Source organism: Phycomyces blakesleeanus (assembly GCF_001638985.1).
Source record: "Phycomyces blakesleeanus NRRL 1555(-) unplaced genomic scaffold PHYBLscaffold_24, whole genome shotgun sequence".
Lineage (NCBI taxonomy): Eukaryota > Fungi > Mucoromycota > Mucoromycetes > Mucorales > Phycomycetaceae > Phycomyces > Phycomyces blakesleeanus.
In genome coordinates, this window is record NW_017265157.1 from 434841 (window position 1) to 448065 (window position 13225).

Here is a 13225-nt window from a genome sequence, read left to right on the forward strand (position 1 = left end):
AAATTTTATATCAACATTGAAACCAAATGCAAAGTGCTGCTTTATGTTTATTCTGACCGTCGGTATTTTTGACATGACAAAGGTAATGTAGATAAACACAAAAAGAAGAATGAGATACGAAAAAAGAGTAAGAAAGGTGGGATTTTCTCTAAACAGGCAGATTCCTTTTTTCTTTTGTTTACAAAAAAATATATATTAGTTCTTGGTGGCCACCTCGACAGACTTGTCTTCAATAACAACAGCAGAACCACCCTGAGAGCCACCTGCGATCAACTTGGCGTTGCTGATAATTGCCAAGATCTCATTTAGGCTGTCCTTCCAGGTGTTGAGTCTTGCACCCAATTGTTGCCATTGCTCCTTTCCGAAGACGCGATAGATGCTTCTGTGAACGATAACGTTCTTGTTGAGCTGATCCAGCTTGGCTTCAACAAGACCGGCACGGATCACATCAATAACCCACATCTCAACCTCATCCTCAGAAATATCCAATGCTTTTGCGACCTCAGCATAGGTTAATTCTCTAGCAAGGTTATCAGATCCAAGAGATGCAAGGGAAAGGAGACGCATCTTTCTCAGGTTGTTTTCGCTGTCTTTTACCAGGGTGGGGTTAGATGCAGCAAAGGTCTTGTATGTGGAAAGGTTGCCGTTCAAGAAGACATTGAGAAGCTCGTATTCGGGAGTTCCTTTGATCTTCTGAATAGCGCTGTATTGGAGGAGGTCTTCGAAGGCAAAGAAGTTTTCGGTGTCTACGGCGCGCGTAACAGCTTCTTTGGCACAGTCTGTAGAAACGGTTTCTTGGCTGTAAGTCGACAACTTCTTCAACAAGAAATCAAGGGACAGCTTTCTGATAGAGTAGTCTATGTTAGTCTCTCTTTAGGAAATGTATTTCAAAACGTACTCTTCACGGGCCTGTCTCAGTTTATCGCTGAGGTTGCTGTACAAGTTGCGTTCAGTCTCGATATCAATACCCCACTGCTTCACCCAACGATCAATGTGCTCCAGCTGTGCGTAGAGAGAATCCAATTCGTCGGCCTGTGCTGTCACATCAACCAATCCAACAAATGCGTTGTATCGGAGAGCAGAGGTGACAGGAAGTGCGTTGTAGAGATTAAGCAAGCTAGAAATACCCTTGTTATTATCAATATATTCTCTATACACTATTTTCATAGAAACCTTACATCTTTTGCTTCAAGCTAGTCTTCTGGCTCTCAGTCTTGGACAATGTGTCGACAAGAGCCTGGACAGAGGCAGCGAGGTTGTTCTCGGGTGCACTCAAAGTGATGACAACAAGCAAGTTGAAAGCACCTTCAACCTCTAAAGCAAATTAAGAGGGATCCTCATTAACTAGTTAATTACGAATTTCTGGAATTAACTTTTTTTCCCTCTTTACCTTTGTCATTCTCAGTAAGAAGTACTGAGGAGTCCTTTGCGAGCTTAGTATAGACTTCACTCTTCTTGTCAGAGGCCAACAAAGCCTTGATTTCCTTGACATAAGCTTCCTCTTTACCCTCCTCGCCTCTCAGCTTAGAGATGTAAGATGCCAGATCAAGGATCTAAAATCAGCAGTGCCACAATATAATATTAGAGTAATGGTCATCCAACACCTATAATTCCATCGATTTCTTTTTTTTGGGGGTGGAGCTAATAAGCCACGATAGAGCGCCAGGACAGAAATGCAGACGTGTCTCTTGGTTTAAAAGTCGAAATTCTAATTGGTCTTGGGTACCAATTGAGAACGCAAGGTATTTACCTGGTTCTCGGGGGTAGTTTGAACAAAAACGTTAGCGGACATAGAGTGACCAACAAAGGAGAGAGAGTTGGAACGGGTTGTCTCCCAAGCTTACTAGCAAAAAGGGTCACTTTCGACAAACAAAAAAATTTCGATGTCACGTGACTTGAATACATCCTTAACAATTCCCGCTGGCGCACTTTGACACGCAGGAACAGCTTTGTGGTTGTGATCTTTTACTTTATATATAATAATAACATCAACATCCTTAACCACCATAATTTTTATGAATAACAATAACTGAGGAAGAGTGATGGTCTAGGAAATTTTTTTGTTCATTTAAAAAGTTGTGAACTCTTCGCTTTTTATTAATCTCTCAATTTATTATCATTACTAATTAATGCCAAACATGCGGAACGGCTAACTATGATATCTTTAACGATTATATGATTAATCAAAGCTTTTGCAGTATGTTTTAACTTCAAAATTCGCATGCATATCTAGTATTTTCATAAATCTTAGTAATTGTTTTGACATTAAAAGAATCTTGTCTTTAATTTGGCAACAAAGGATTCCCATCTTTGAAGAGGAGAAACGACGAGAGAGAGAGAGTCTGGTGGCTTTTTCTTGTCTTGGGTATTGGAATAAATCTAATGCTTCCTAAAAATGGCTTCGAGATTCCTGTCAAATAAGAAACCGAGAAAGTATAAAAATATTGACTTCTTGGCGTAAAACTCTAGTAGTGTAAAGAAAAGAGAATAGTTGTGGAAACGATTCTTTATTTAAAAAAAACTATACGCGAAGAATATCAAATGCATACATATGTATATGGTTTCATCTTTCATTATATTCGATATTTATTAGTAGGTTATATTAAACCCCTAAGTCTAGTAGTTAGAATTGAGAGAAAATAAGCCGTTTTTAAATATGAAACCGTGTTTCTGTTTGTACTTTTCTTTAAAAATAATATATATATATATCTATATAATCTTGGAAAAGCAAATTGACTAGATCTGTCTGTATTATTTATCAAATGTGAGTACTATTGAGATATTACACATATACAGACTATACAAAAAAAACTAGAAATACTATATTTAGTTTCTAACGTTTTAGCATCAAGAGTTGCGATTCTAGAGTATAGAGAACAAATGATACGAAAATGGCTGCATTTCAGTGCTTTTGGATCTTCTGGGAGATGAGTGGAGACTTACTTCCGGATTGACGGTTTTATTGAGGAATGTTCTAAAGAAGTAAAAAGGAGTTCTAGAGTTTGCTTTTTGCCTTTCTATTTATGAATTGTTTGTTTTGAAACATATATATTATATACATAATATTGTTAAGCATGGGATCAGATTATGACTTTATAAGATGGGTATCAGCCAACATAGTATTTAATTCCTTAGAATTAACTACAATTGGTGCTTTGTTTTGTGCTTGTGTTATTTGCTGTATATGTCAGACGAACAGAATATAAGTATAAATAATAATAATGTTGTTTTTCAACATTACAACTTTTAAACATCTTATATTATTCGTACTACTGGGCTGTTTAGAGCGGAGGGAATACATTCTATATCAGAGGCACTTACGCTTTGTTTTATTGTTGTTATTTTCTCTAACACCAAAATTTCGCGTCTTTCCGCAAGTAAATAAAGATGTAGAAAGCAAAATTACATTTGCCTTTGACCTTTTTGAGTTGGTGTCTTACGTAACAGATATTCTAATAGGTTTGATATATAGATTTTCTCTTGTACAAGAAAAATTGATCATGCTTTGATTTTTTTTCTTTGTAAAGTAGCCAAACAACCGTTTTTTATTGTGTTAAAATACTGAAAATACGACATTTAATTGGAGTATTTATTTATAAATAACAGTTACTTATGCTTTAGAAAGTATGGACCTCATGATTAAAGTATGATATTAACCAGGAATATCCTAGAAAAAAAATACTACTACTTTATTAGTATTTTATTCCGTTTGATATAATTAATTTTGAAGCAGTTAATATAGGCACGGTCGTATTTATTTATTTGTAAATGAGAAGGTTGTATACTTGGCGGATATATATATATATACTTAAGAGGGAAGCTGCATTCGTAGAATATTATGAATCATATAGTAAATAAAAATACAGCACAATATAGCTATGATATTGATCGATTGTTTTTTGTCACGGTACTCGATCAAGTATATTTGTGTTTTTGGTTATATATCCAATTAGTGCGACAAACAGATGCAGATATCAGGCCTAGAATTATGTATATATATATATTTGAAAACACAAATGTTTATGAAAATCAAGCTGTTCCTTTGTATATGATAGCCGAGATATTCAATTTTCAAAGAAAAATAAATAAAGTACAGTGGTCTAGAAAACATAAATGGTGAGCTAGTTAAAGATAGGAAAAACAACAATTAGTTATTGGTTAGATTAAAGAGGCACATTGTTCTTCATTTGATATAAGTTAGATAGTAAATAGTATATAATATTTATGTGAAAATACCACTGTGTACTTGCGGAAGAAGCTAAACTAACTATCGAAAGATTGTATCCACTATTTATAAGCAATAAATACATTGTGCTTAATAGAGCTATTATTGCGAAAATATGTAACATACAAGACAATAGTTTTATAGTATTATACAAAGTGAATAAAAGACAAAAAGAAATCGAGTAAAATGAAATACAAATCCAAAAGAATATTCTACTTGGTTGTTTATAAGAATATAGGTAATACCTGAAATAATTACTTAATAGTGATAGCTCCGACGAGCAGGTTAGTAAATCCCAAAAAAAACAGCTCCATTGCTTTCTCTTTTTCTTATTTTTAACGAGTACAACCGTTGTTTTTTTTGTGGATATCAAGTATCAATTAGCACAGCCCCATCTTTATTTGCAGTAATTTTTGTTACACTTTATTTTGCACGCTTCAAGAAGGTGGAGACAATTAGGTAATTGTGCTGCATATTACTGGTTGGTGAAGCTTACCGATCAGGTACATGCGATCAAAGATTGTTTTCTTTTGTGTACTGAGCTTATTTTAGGTGTCTGATCACAAAGAATCTGGGTGAAGCATATCTTGTCCTGCGATGATCAAGATTCTTATCATTACCATTTGTCGGTGGATACATAAGAATGAACTGTTTTGAAAACATACCTTTTTTTACTCTCTCTGGATTGTTTTTATCTGGTTAGACTTCTCTCACGCACCATTAATCTTTATATGGATTACAGCTTGCAATTAATCTGTCAATAGGGAAAATTACCCGTATTTCATGTAATTCCAAAAACTGCTCTAGAGACATTGGCCAGAATAGCGGAATTTAAACACTGCTTGTAGAGATGGTGAATTATGTTAGTCATATGATGGATGTGAGCTCGATAACAGATACCGTTCACCATTAAAAGAAAAAGAAAAAAAAAATACAATAATAATAAACAAAGGTTTAGAATTTTATTATATGACTTTTTAAAGGAATAATGATAAAATTGAACTGAATCTTGGACTCTATTTTATAGGCTAATTTGAATAGCCTTTTTCCCAAGATCATACAACACTGTCAAATTTCTTGGAATAGTAATCGACCCGAGAGACTATAGTATTAGGTTCGTGTGTACTTGCGAATTCTCGGGGGGGACTGGCAGTGGTTACAGTATAGTGCAAATTCAAGAAAGCATGTATATACTGTGGCTATCTAATCAATGGATACTTGAACCTTAACACAAAAGCGTAAAAACAAGCACAATCCCAGAAAGCAGCGACACACACATGACTGGGTAAGCGGATAATGATGCAGTGGATGCTTTAGGATTTTTTTCAATATTGTCCTCGAGATCTCGATTGCCTTTGTAATTTAAATTTGGATTCATGGCTACGGCTGCGGCTGCGGCTTCTGCGTGAGAGTTTGCTAATCTTGGTTCATCCAAGTGAATTGGTGACATACCAAAATTGCCGTTCTCACTAGTACTGTTGACAGAGGCTGCTCTCCATCTTCTATCTGTCCCACCTTGAGATTGTTTTGTCAGCCCTGATTCTCCATCTACTCTATTTTGAGATTCTATTTCAGCTCCAAGAAAATCGCATGCCTCCTTAACGTATCGTAGTTGGCCTTCCTCTTGAGCTTAAAACATAATCAGCTGGCCAGTCTATAATTGTGTACCATGCACTTACCGAACATATCATAGCTGTCCCCACACTCAGTGTAACATGCCAACAGTTGTTTCTGAGCAGAACATCCACAGGACGTCATGCTGTTAGATTCACATGCATCAACAGCAGCCTTTCCTGTTTTCATACAGAGTCGGAACCTATTTAATATATATTTATAGAGCATTAGCGCGTGAAATGTGGGATTTAATCCCATCTATTTTACATTGCATTGGTCTCACAAGCACAGGACAGCCTGGCTATCAAGAAGAGGTTGACCATGAGAAAAGCGAGTTTCATACCAAAACGTCGAAGTTAGTAGAGTAAAAAGGGTCTAAAGGTCAACTTACATTCTCTCTAGCCCTTTAGATTCTCTAGTCTGATTCTAAACATTTATGTATTTGCTGTCATTTGTCTTTAATATAGGTAATGGCGGTATTGATGCCAGCAAAATAATAATAATAATAATAATAATAATAATAATAATAATAATAATAATAATAATAATATATGCAAATGAATAAGAGAGAAAAATGAAATTGTACAATGTGATATAAACCATGCAATGATGTAAAAAGATAAATAGACATAAAGGAATCTAAAGCTTAAAGGTAACACGTTTGCTCTTGGGGTCATTCTTGCTTCTCTTAATCGCCCAGTCGCGAACAATCCAAAGGACAATTACACGCTCCCAAATGATATTGGCCAAGCAATTTGCCAGCATGAACCCCCACAATTGCCAGCGGAACCATTTCGGAAGTACATTATGGCCAAATGCAGAATTATATGATTCAATCTTCCACCATGGCATTGGATATCCAAGTGTATTGTGCAATACGTCTGGGTCACCACAATTGATACGGAACTAAAAGATGATTATAAATCAACCAATGTCCCCCAAAAAATAACATTGGTCTATCCTAATTAACTTACAATACAACTATAAGGATTCGGGTCTGCAAGAGTAATAAAGCTGGTGCTAATAAAAAAACAGGACCACACAAATACGAGAATGTAGTTACGCCACCAGGATTGTCTAAAAGCTGAACCAAAGTTTACAATGGCCCCATTATTGAAAAATTGGAAGATAATGACAAGTGAGATAACTTCAGACTCGTAATTGTCACCCAGGAGCCACCATTTTGCAGAATCGATAGAAGAACTATCAAACTCATTGCAGATAAACCAGTCTTGTTGGAAAAGCCAGGCAACACTATATATACATTTAAAGAAAATTAATAATAGTAAATAAAAAGAAATAAGAGGCAAGCATTTTGGAATTTATATTATTTTCGATCACTTTACCTGCTCACGATAAACCAAAAATTGATAAAAATTACTCCCAAACAAGAAGCCAAGGTGTAAGGCCCTAATGGTTTAGCAGTAGGCCGCGATGGCCCCAATTTATGAGCAGGTTTTGCTTGAGTGATGGCAAATGTCATACTTGTTGTGATGAAGCCTATAAATGAAAATTTGGTTAAACTTATAAACCAATAAATAACAAGGACTTGTTTTAAACACACCATCAATTGTAATCCAGATCGATTGAGGTGCAATCACAGTAAAATAAAACATAATAAGCTCCCAAAAGGCCATGGATTCACCATAAAGGATAAGGAATTTGTAGTTTGCAAAACTTGTAGCCAAAGCTGATCGGCCTTGTCTTAATAGTTCCACGCACTGCAAAACAGATCTATTGTAAGGTTATAAGATTAGTTTATCTTCTGTTCCTAATAGTGTAAAAAATTAGCTTTACCTATTGCCTGTGCTAAATGGAGAAACAATGGAGGCTTCAGCCTCAGAAAGTGCGAGGCCCACATGAGCTGCTCTCAATGCACCACAATCATTTCCACCGTCTCCACACATTGCCGTAACTCCCTTTTCCATATGAAGTTGTACGCATTCAACCTTGTGGTTTGGTGTCATGCGTGCAAACACGCGTGTATGGAGCAGAAACTTACGAATCACACCTTGTTCAAACAAAAACTCAAATGCTCTTCCCGTCATGGCCAATTCGACTGTCTTCATTTCAATTCTCGTGAAGTCGTCTTCGAGTACTTGATCGATATCCACCTCTTTTTCAGAATCTATATCGGTCCAAACCACACTTCCATTCTTTACATCACCCAGAATAGCACGTTGACCAGTACTGATCATACCACATTGACGAGCAATAAATATTCCTGTCAGTGCTGTGTCTCCGGTGATCATCACTGTACGAACATCACCACCTTTTAGTTCTGCAATAGCTTCGGTGGTATCATCCTTAAGCTTATTGCGGAACAAAATAAAGCCTGAAAAGTTACACAAAGATTCCATATCTTCTCGGCTCATGGTTTTAATTTCTTCCATCGTTATATCTTCTCCAAGTACACCAAGATTTCGATGAGCTAATGCAAGTACATAACACCCTTCTCGTGCGTAATGTGCCGCAGTACGGTCATAATAAGCCGGAACGGATTGTGGACGTGAAAGTTGTTTGATACGTTCAAAAGATCCTTTGAGGAATACATGTACTCTGTATGTAGATGTGTCCAATACCGTAACAGATTGAGATGCCCGGGAATGTATAAATTCGAATCGTTGGAGGACATGCACAGGAGCTCTCTTTACGTCAGGTTTTACAGATGGTGGTATGAGGGTATCGAGATAATCAGGGTCAGCAGGTGGTAGAAGTTCCCACTTCATTGCATTAAATGACTCGATGTCAACTGGATTTCCGATATACTGGCCATGCACTTTTGTAACTGCGTGACAGGTTGCAATACCCATAGCAAGAATATGTTGCATATTCAATGGATCCTCTTCTCTACCCTCAAACGGCATAGTTATGTCTAACGGAGCTCTAGCACTTCCATAAAAATCGAGACCTTCGCGAGTCAATGTACCAGTTTTATCGAAACAGAAGATACGGACTTTTCCAGACAAATTGATACGAGGTAGATCTATACAAAGAATGTTTTTGGTGCGGAGACGGGCCGCACAGACAGACTGGTTGATAGTAAAGGCTGCAGGCAAAAGAGGGGAGAAGATCTGGGACATGGTAAACACTCCATAGTACCAGCTAGTGATGTTGCCTCGTCCCATTAGGTATAACGCAAGGGCAAAAGCAACCGCTCCCCAAATAAGTAAAATAGAAATGGCTAGCTTGAGATGTTCATGAAAGATAAAACTGATGGGTGCTGGAAAAAGTATCTTGTGGATCAAGGTGCCCTTTTCACTTGTAATTCCAGTACGTAAGACAACTGCGATAACACGGTCTTTACCCTGGGACGGCATAGTCTGGGACACAAGCGTACCCGCAAACAGGGTACTTGATTTTCCAGGACCATCGGGCAGGTAAAGCCCGTCATCTTTTGGAACAGAAAATTTTCGGATCGGCATGGCTTCACCCGTCAATGAAGATTCGTTTACAACCACAGATCCACACAGGAGGACTGAATCGCACGGTAGTTTTGTGTGCTCACATACTATGAATACATCACCTGGAACCAATGTAGCACTTGATACATTTTGTTTCCATTCACCATCTCGTAGAACACTAACATCGGTTACATCTTCTGCCATTTCTTTGATACGGTTTTCTGCTCTCAATCTTAAAATCACTCGGATGATTGCTGACAGAAGAATTATGCCGGTTTGAACTAATCCCATGGGGTAATACTGAAAATAGCTATCCCCGATTTCACAATAAGTCTCATTAGAGTTTCAAACAAAAAAAAAGTTTGTTTGTGAATACTTACTACCAAACCCACATACACATCATCTGGTAAAGGTATAGAAGGGAACTGAACCTATTGATATGTAAGAAAAAAATAGTTAAACCTATTTCTTTATCACTTACTCCTGAATAATAGCGAGCGGAATAGTCGGTACATTGACAGGAATGATATTTGGGCCTAATAATTCATGCCGCTGTGCTGCTTCAACAGTATCAAGTCCGTTTGACCATTTGTGAATGTTGTTATTGGTTTTACCGAGGCTGAATGTGTAAGGTTCGAATTTATTCTTATCGTTGAGCACATAACGCATGCATTGGTATTCAAAATAACGACGCTTTTGCGCAGTTAGGTGTATTGGACAACTCTCCACCAAAATATCCATTCTATAGCAGTAACATTTTTTTATAAATATTCCCGGATTTGGTTTGTATTTAGTAGTATTGATTGTTACAAACACACGATTCTTACCCAAGCCTCTTGGAGACACGTTGCTCAAGTATGCCGATCTTGGAAATCCAGGTATCCCCATTACTCAAAAATACAATCTCGTCCTGTCGGCGTTCTACTTGAATTACCGGACTGTCGTAAACGTACGATTCGATGCGGAAATAGTTCCGTATTGTTCTCCGTTTTAGCATTACTATGCAAAACCAGGCAGCTGATATGTGCCAGACCGCACAAAAGATCTTTGAAGAGGAATCCGAAGACAAGAAAACTGAAAGCGCTTCACCACCAAGTGTACCATCTATATAAAGTATGGTTAGAGTTGATCAAGACGGTATTTGACATACAATAATCTCCAACCAAGCATCCAAGAAAAACCATAAATAAAAGAGTGGTGACTACGACCGATCCAAAACCAAGGAGCCCAAAATAGTCATTACGGAATCCACGGAAAACAATATTTTGGGATTCACTAGTACTGGTACTCTGAGATTCATCGTCTATGCTCATCGTCGTATTGGTATGAATTTGCGTTTTTAACGGTGAAACGTTCTCTGTCAAGGTTTCCTCCTTTTCGTTGATACCGTCTTGAGGTATAATTAGTTTCGGAGACCGTGTATTCTTAACGTCTCTGTAGAATCTGGCCTCTCTGATCGATTTGTAGACATGCCAAAGTGCCAACAATAAGGCCTCGAATCCTGTCAATGACCAGATGGCTATCCACATCGGTTCTCTAAATGTAAATGTTGGGTCAGGGACGACTGGACACTGTCTCCAGACGGGTGTTCCATCGAATGAACCCCAACTGGCTGTGTTTTCAAGACCTGAAGCAGCTGCGCAGAGATTCTGAGTCTGGTTTACTTGGTTTTGTGGGTCAAAGTGAGTGATGTTGATCCGTTGACCAGCAGCACATGGTACATAGTTTGAAAGCACAGAGGCATTGTCGCACAAGCAAAGATTTGGTATTGTGTCACAAGAAGGCTTACAGGTTCCATCGTTACAAAACAAAAGATTATCTGGACAGGAAGGCGCGAGTGCGACAGGACAGAGGTTGTGGTTTGGTACACATAGAAGAGGGCAATCGACATTACTTTTTGAATGAAGAGGACACGTATTGCCGTATCTATCGTAATCATTTGCTATAATATATAGACGAATATAAAAGGTAAGGAGTAAAATGTCAAGATATACAGTATGAGGAAAATATTGCCCTTTTGGACGCAAGTGTTACCAATCTCAAATAGTGGCAATGCTCCAATGCCTGTCACAATAAAAGAGGTATAAACGAGACCGAGAATAATCACTCTCATGCCTGGCTTTCTCTATAAAGGATGAGAATACTGTTTTTAAATAAGTGGTGTTTATGCTCCAATATATTCAGGTCTTGTTCTTGGTGGTTAAGTCCGGGGGAAGAAGAAGAAGGGAAAAATGAAAGACAAATAAACACAAGTAACCATTGGTTTTTTTCTAATACCCGACGCCAGGCGTCACAACCTTGTTAGCCTTTTAACCTCCCCTAAAAGAAGCCAAAACCGAGCCAGAAATAACGAAAACTCCGCACTTTAAAAAGAAAAGAAGGGTTTTGTTTTTGCACAATGAATTACAGCATTTCTAAAAAAAGCAATATAACTGCCATTTTGACTTGATGTCGCTTGTTTAATTATGTCCATCGTTCTTTCAAAACAGTCGTCTTGGCAGATTTGCTTTTACCTACTTGTTTAATTGTAACGCTAGTATTTTACTTGCAGAACAATAACTGTGAATGATAAACTAATTACATCTTCAAGAATTAAGCTGTTATAACGGGGCAAAAAGTAATTTATATAGTATTACTTAACTTATAGCACTTTAATTTACTTACTCTGATTATTTACGTCTCTTTCCGGATATTGGGTTCAGCCCTAATTTGGATGAAGTATTCAAACTGCTCGATGGCTGTTTTAGCTTGAGAGAGTAAGAAGGAGAATAAGTATATCCACAGTATCAAAGACCTACTTGAACTACACATGGCCTCAGAATTATATATATACTGTATATCTTTATATTTAATAACGCTGAGGATTGAGGTATATTATATAATTAAAACTAAAACATATTGCATTACCGATATTTTGAAACAGCAATCATATTATTTATACCAATTGCAAAAGCATAGGCACGCACATGAACGAGTACCGAAATATTGTAAGGAAAAATTGTATGAAAAAAAATCAGAGCATATGGGATTGGATTAAAAGTCAAAACAGCATGCTTTATAGATGACAAAGAAATCCTCGGATATTTTATTCAAGATCTGAAGAATCAGATATTTGTGCAGTTTCATAAATAATGTGTAAAATACTTATATAGGTAGTCTTTCTCTTCTTTAAATAAATATGACTATTCCACAAGTAATTCATATATACATTATCTTGGGGATTTGTACTCTACAAAGACAACGATCGAGATGTATTTTGAGATGCAAAAAAATCGATAGTAAGTACATTTCTGCACAGCCCTGACAGTTAATTACAGATTCGCGTCATCTTTGCATACTTTCAACTGAACCCCTTGCATAATCAACGTCTAATCTTACCTATTATTCTTGTGATTTTGCAATTAGCTCACACATATCACTGGCATAGTTTTTTCAGCATATATTGTAAGAGCATGTTTTATAATTGTCGATAGTTTTTAGATCGTGCTTTTGACTTCCGTTACCGAAATCCTCTAATATATGCATGGTTCTTCTTTCATCGTCAAACGTATCCACATATGTGATACATGGTATTTATTTCACTCTTTATTTCTCTATTATAGTTTCGGAAACATTGATAAACCAGAAATAAACCTGCTGCAAGCAATAAACATATTTATCCTAAGTAACAGCCCTAATATTCATGTCCTTTAATGTTTCGGATCACCAATATCGAAAGTAGTTCAAAGCTATAATACCGCTAATGCATCGTTTTGTTATAAAGTATACATAGTTTTTTTTAAAGCAGAAAATTCTAGGAATATGTCTGGAAATTTCTTTACCTTTCAGAAAAAGGCCCAACTCTTTAGTCGTAACCGCAATCTTCCTTTGTTCACCTGTCAATCTAGCACATTGTTTATCTCATTGTGCTTTCATCTTCTTGCGCTCCATAGCCGACAAAGAGGTTCTGGCGGTAATAGAAGGCCGTAAGAGAGGTTTCTTG

General features: G+C 37.0%; 3 protein-coding genes across 3 annotated transcripts; all 3 read right to left on the reverse strand.

Moving 5' to 3' along the window:
• Positions 1 to 7: 7 nt before the first annotated feature.
• PHYBLDRAFT_160087 (hypothetical protein) lies at positions 8 to 1802 on the reverse strand. The gene is made up of 5 exons (XM_018434114.1): positions 1751 to 1802; positions 1391 to 1553; positions 1179 to 1314; positions 899 to 1117; positions 8 to 844 (listed from the first exon to the last, which is right to left on the reverse strand). The coding sequence occupies exons 1-5, from the start codon at positions 1790 to 1792 to the stop codon at positions 196 to 198; spliced, it is 1209 nt and encodes a 402-aa protein (XP_018286701.1). The 5' UTR covers positions 1793 to 1802; the 3' UTR covers positions 8 to 195.
• Positions 1803 to 5450: 3648 nt separating this feature from the next.
• Positions 5451 to 6180, reverse strand: PHYBLDRAFT_173082 (hypothetical protein; the record flags this gene model as incomplete). The annotated part of the gene is made up of 3 exons (XM_018436937.1): positions 5451 to 5854; positions 5905 to 6041; positions 6107 to 6180. 3 exons carry the CDS (start codon positions 6178 to 6180, stop codon positions 5451 to 5453), a joined length of 615 nt encoding a protein of 204 aa, XP_018286702.1.
• Positions 6181 to 7181: 1001 nt separating this feature from the next.
• On the reverse strand, positions 7182 to 9534 carry PHYBLDRAFT_117185 (hypothetical protein; the record flags this gene model as incomplete). The annotated part of the gene is made up of 3 exons (XM_018428569.1): positions 7182 to 7339; positions 7404 to 7573; positions 7637 to 9534. The coding sequence occupies 3 exons, from the start codon at positions 9532 to 9534 to the stop codon at positions 7182 to 7184; spliced, it is 2226 nt and encodes a 741-aa protein (XP_018286703.1).
• Positions 9535 to 13225: the final 3691 nt, after the last annotated feature.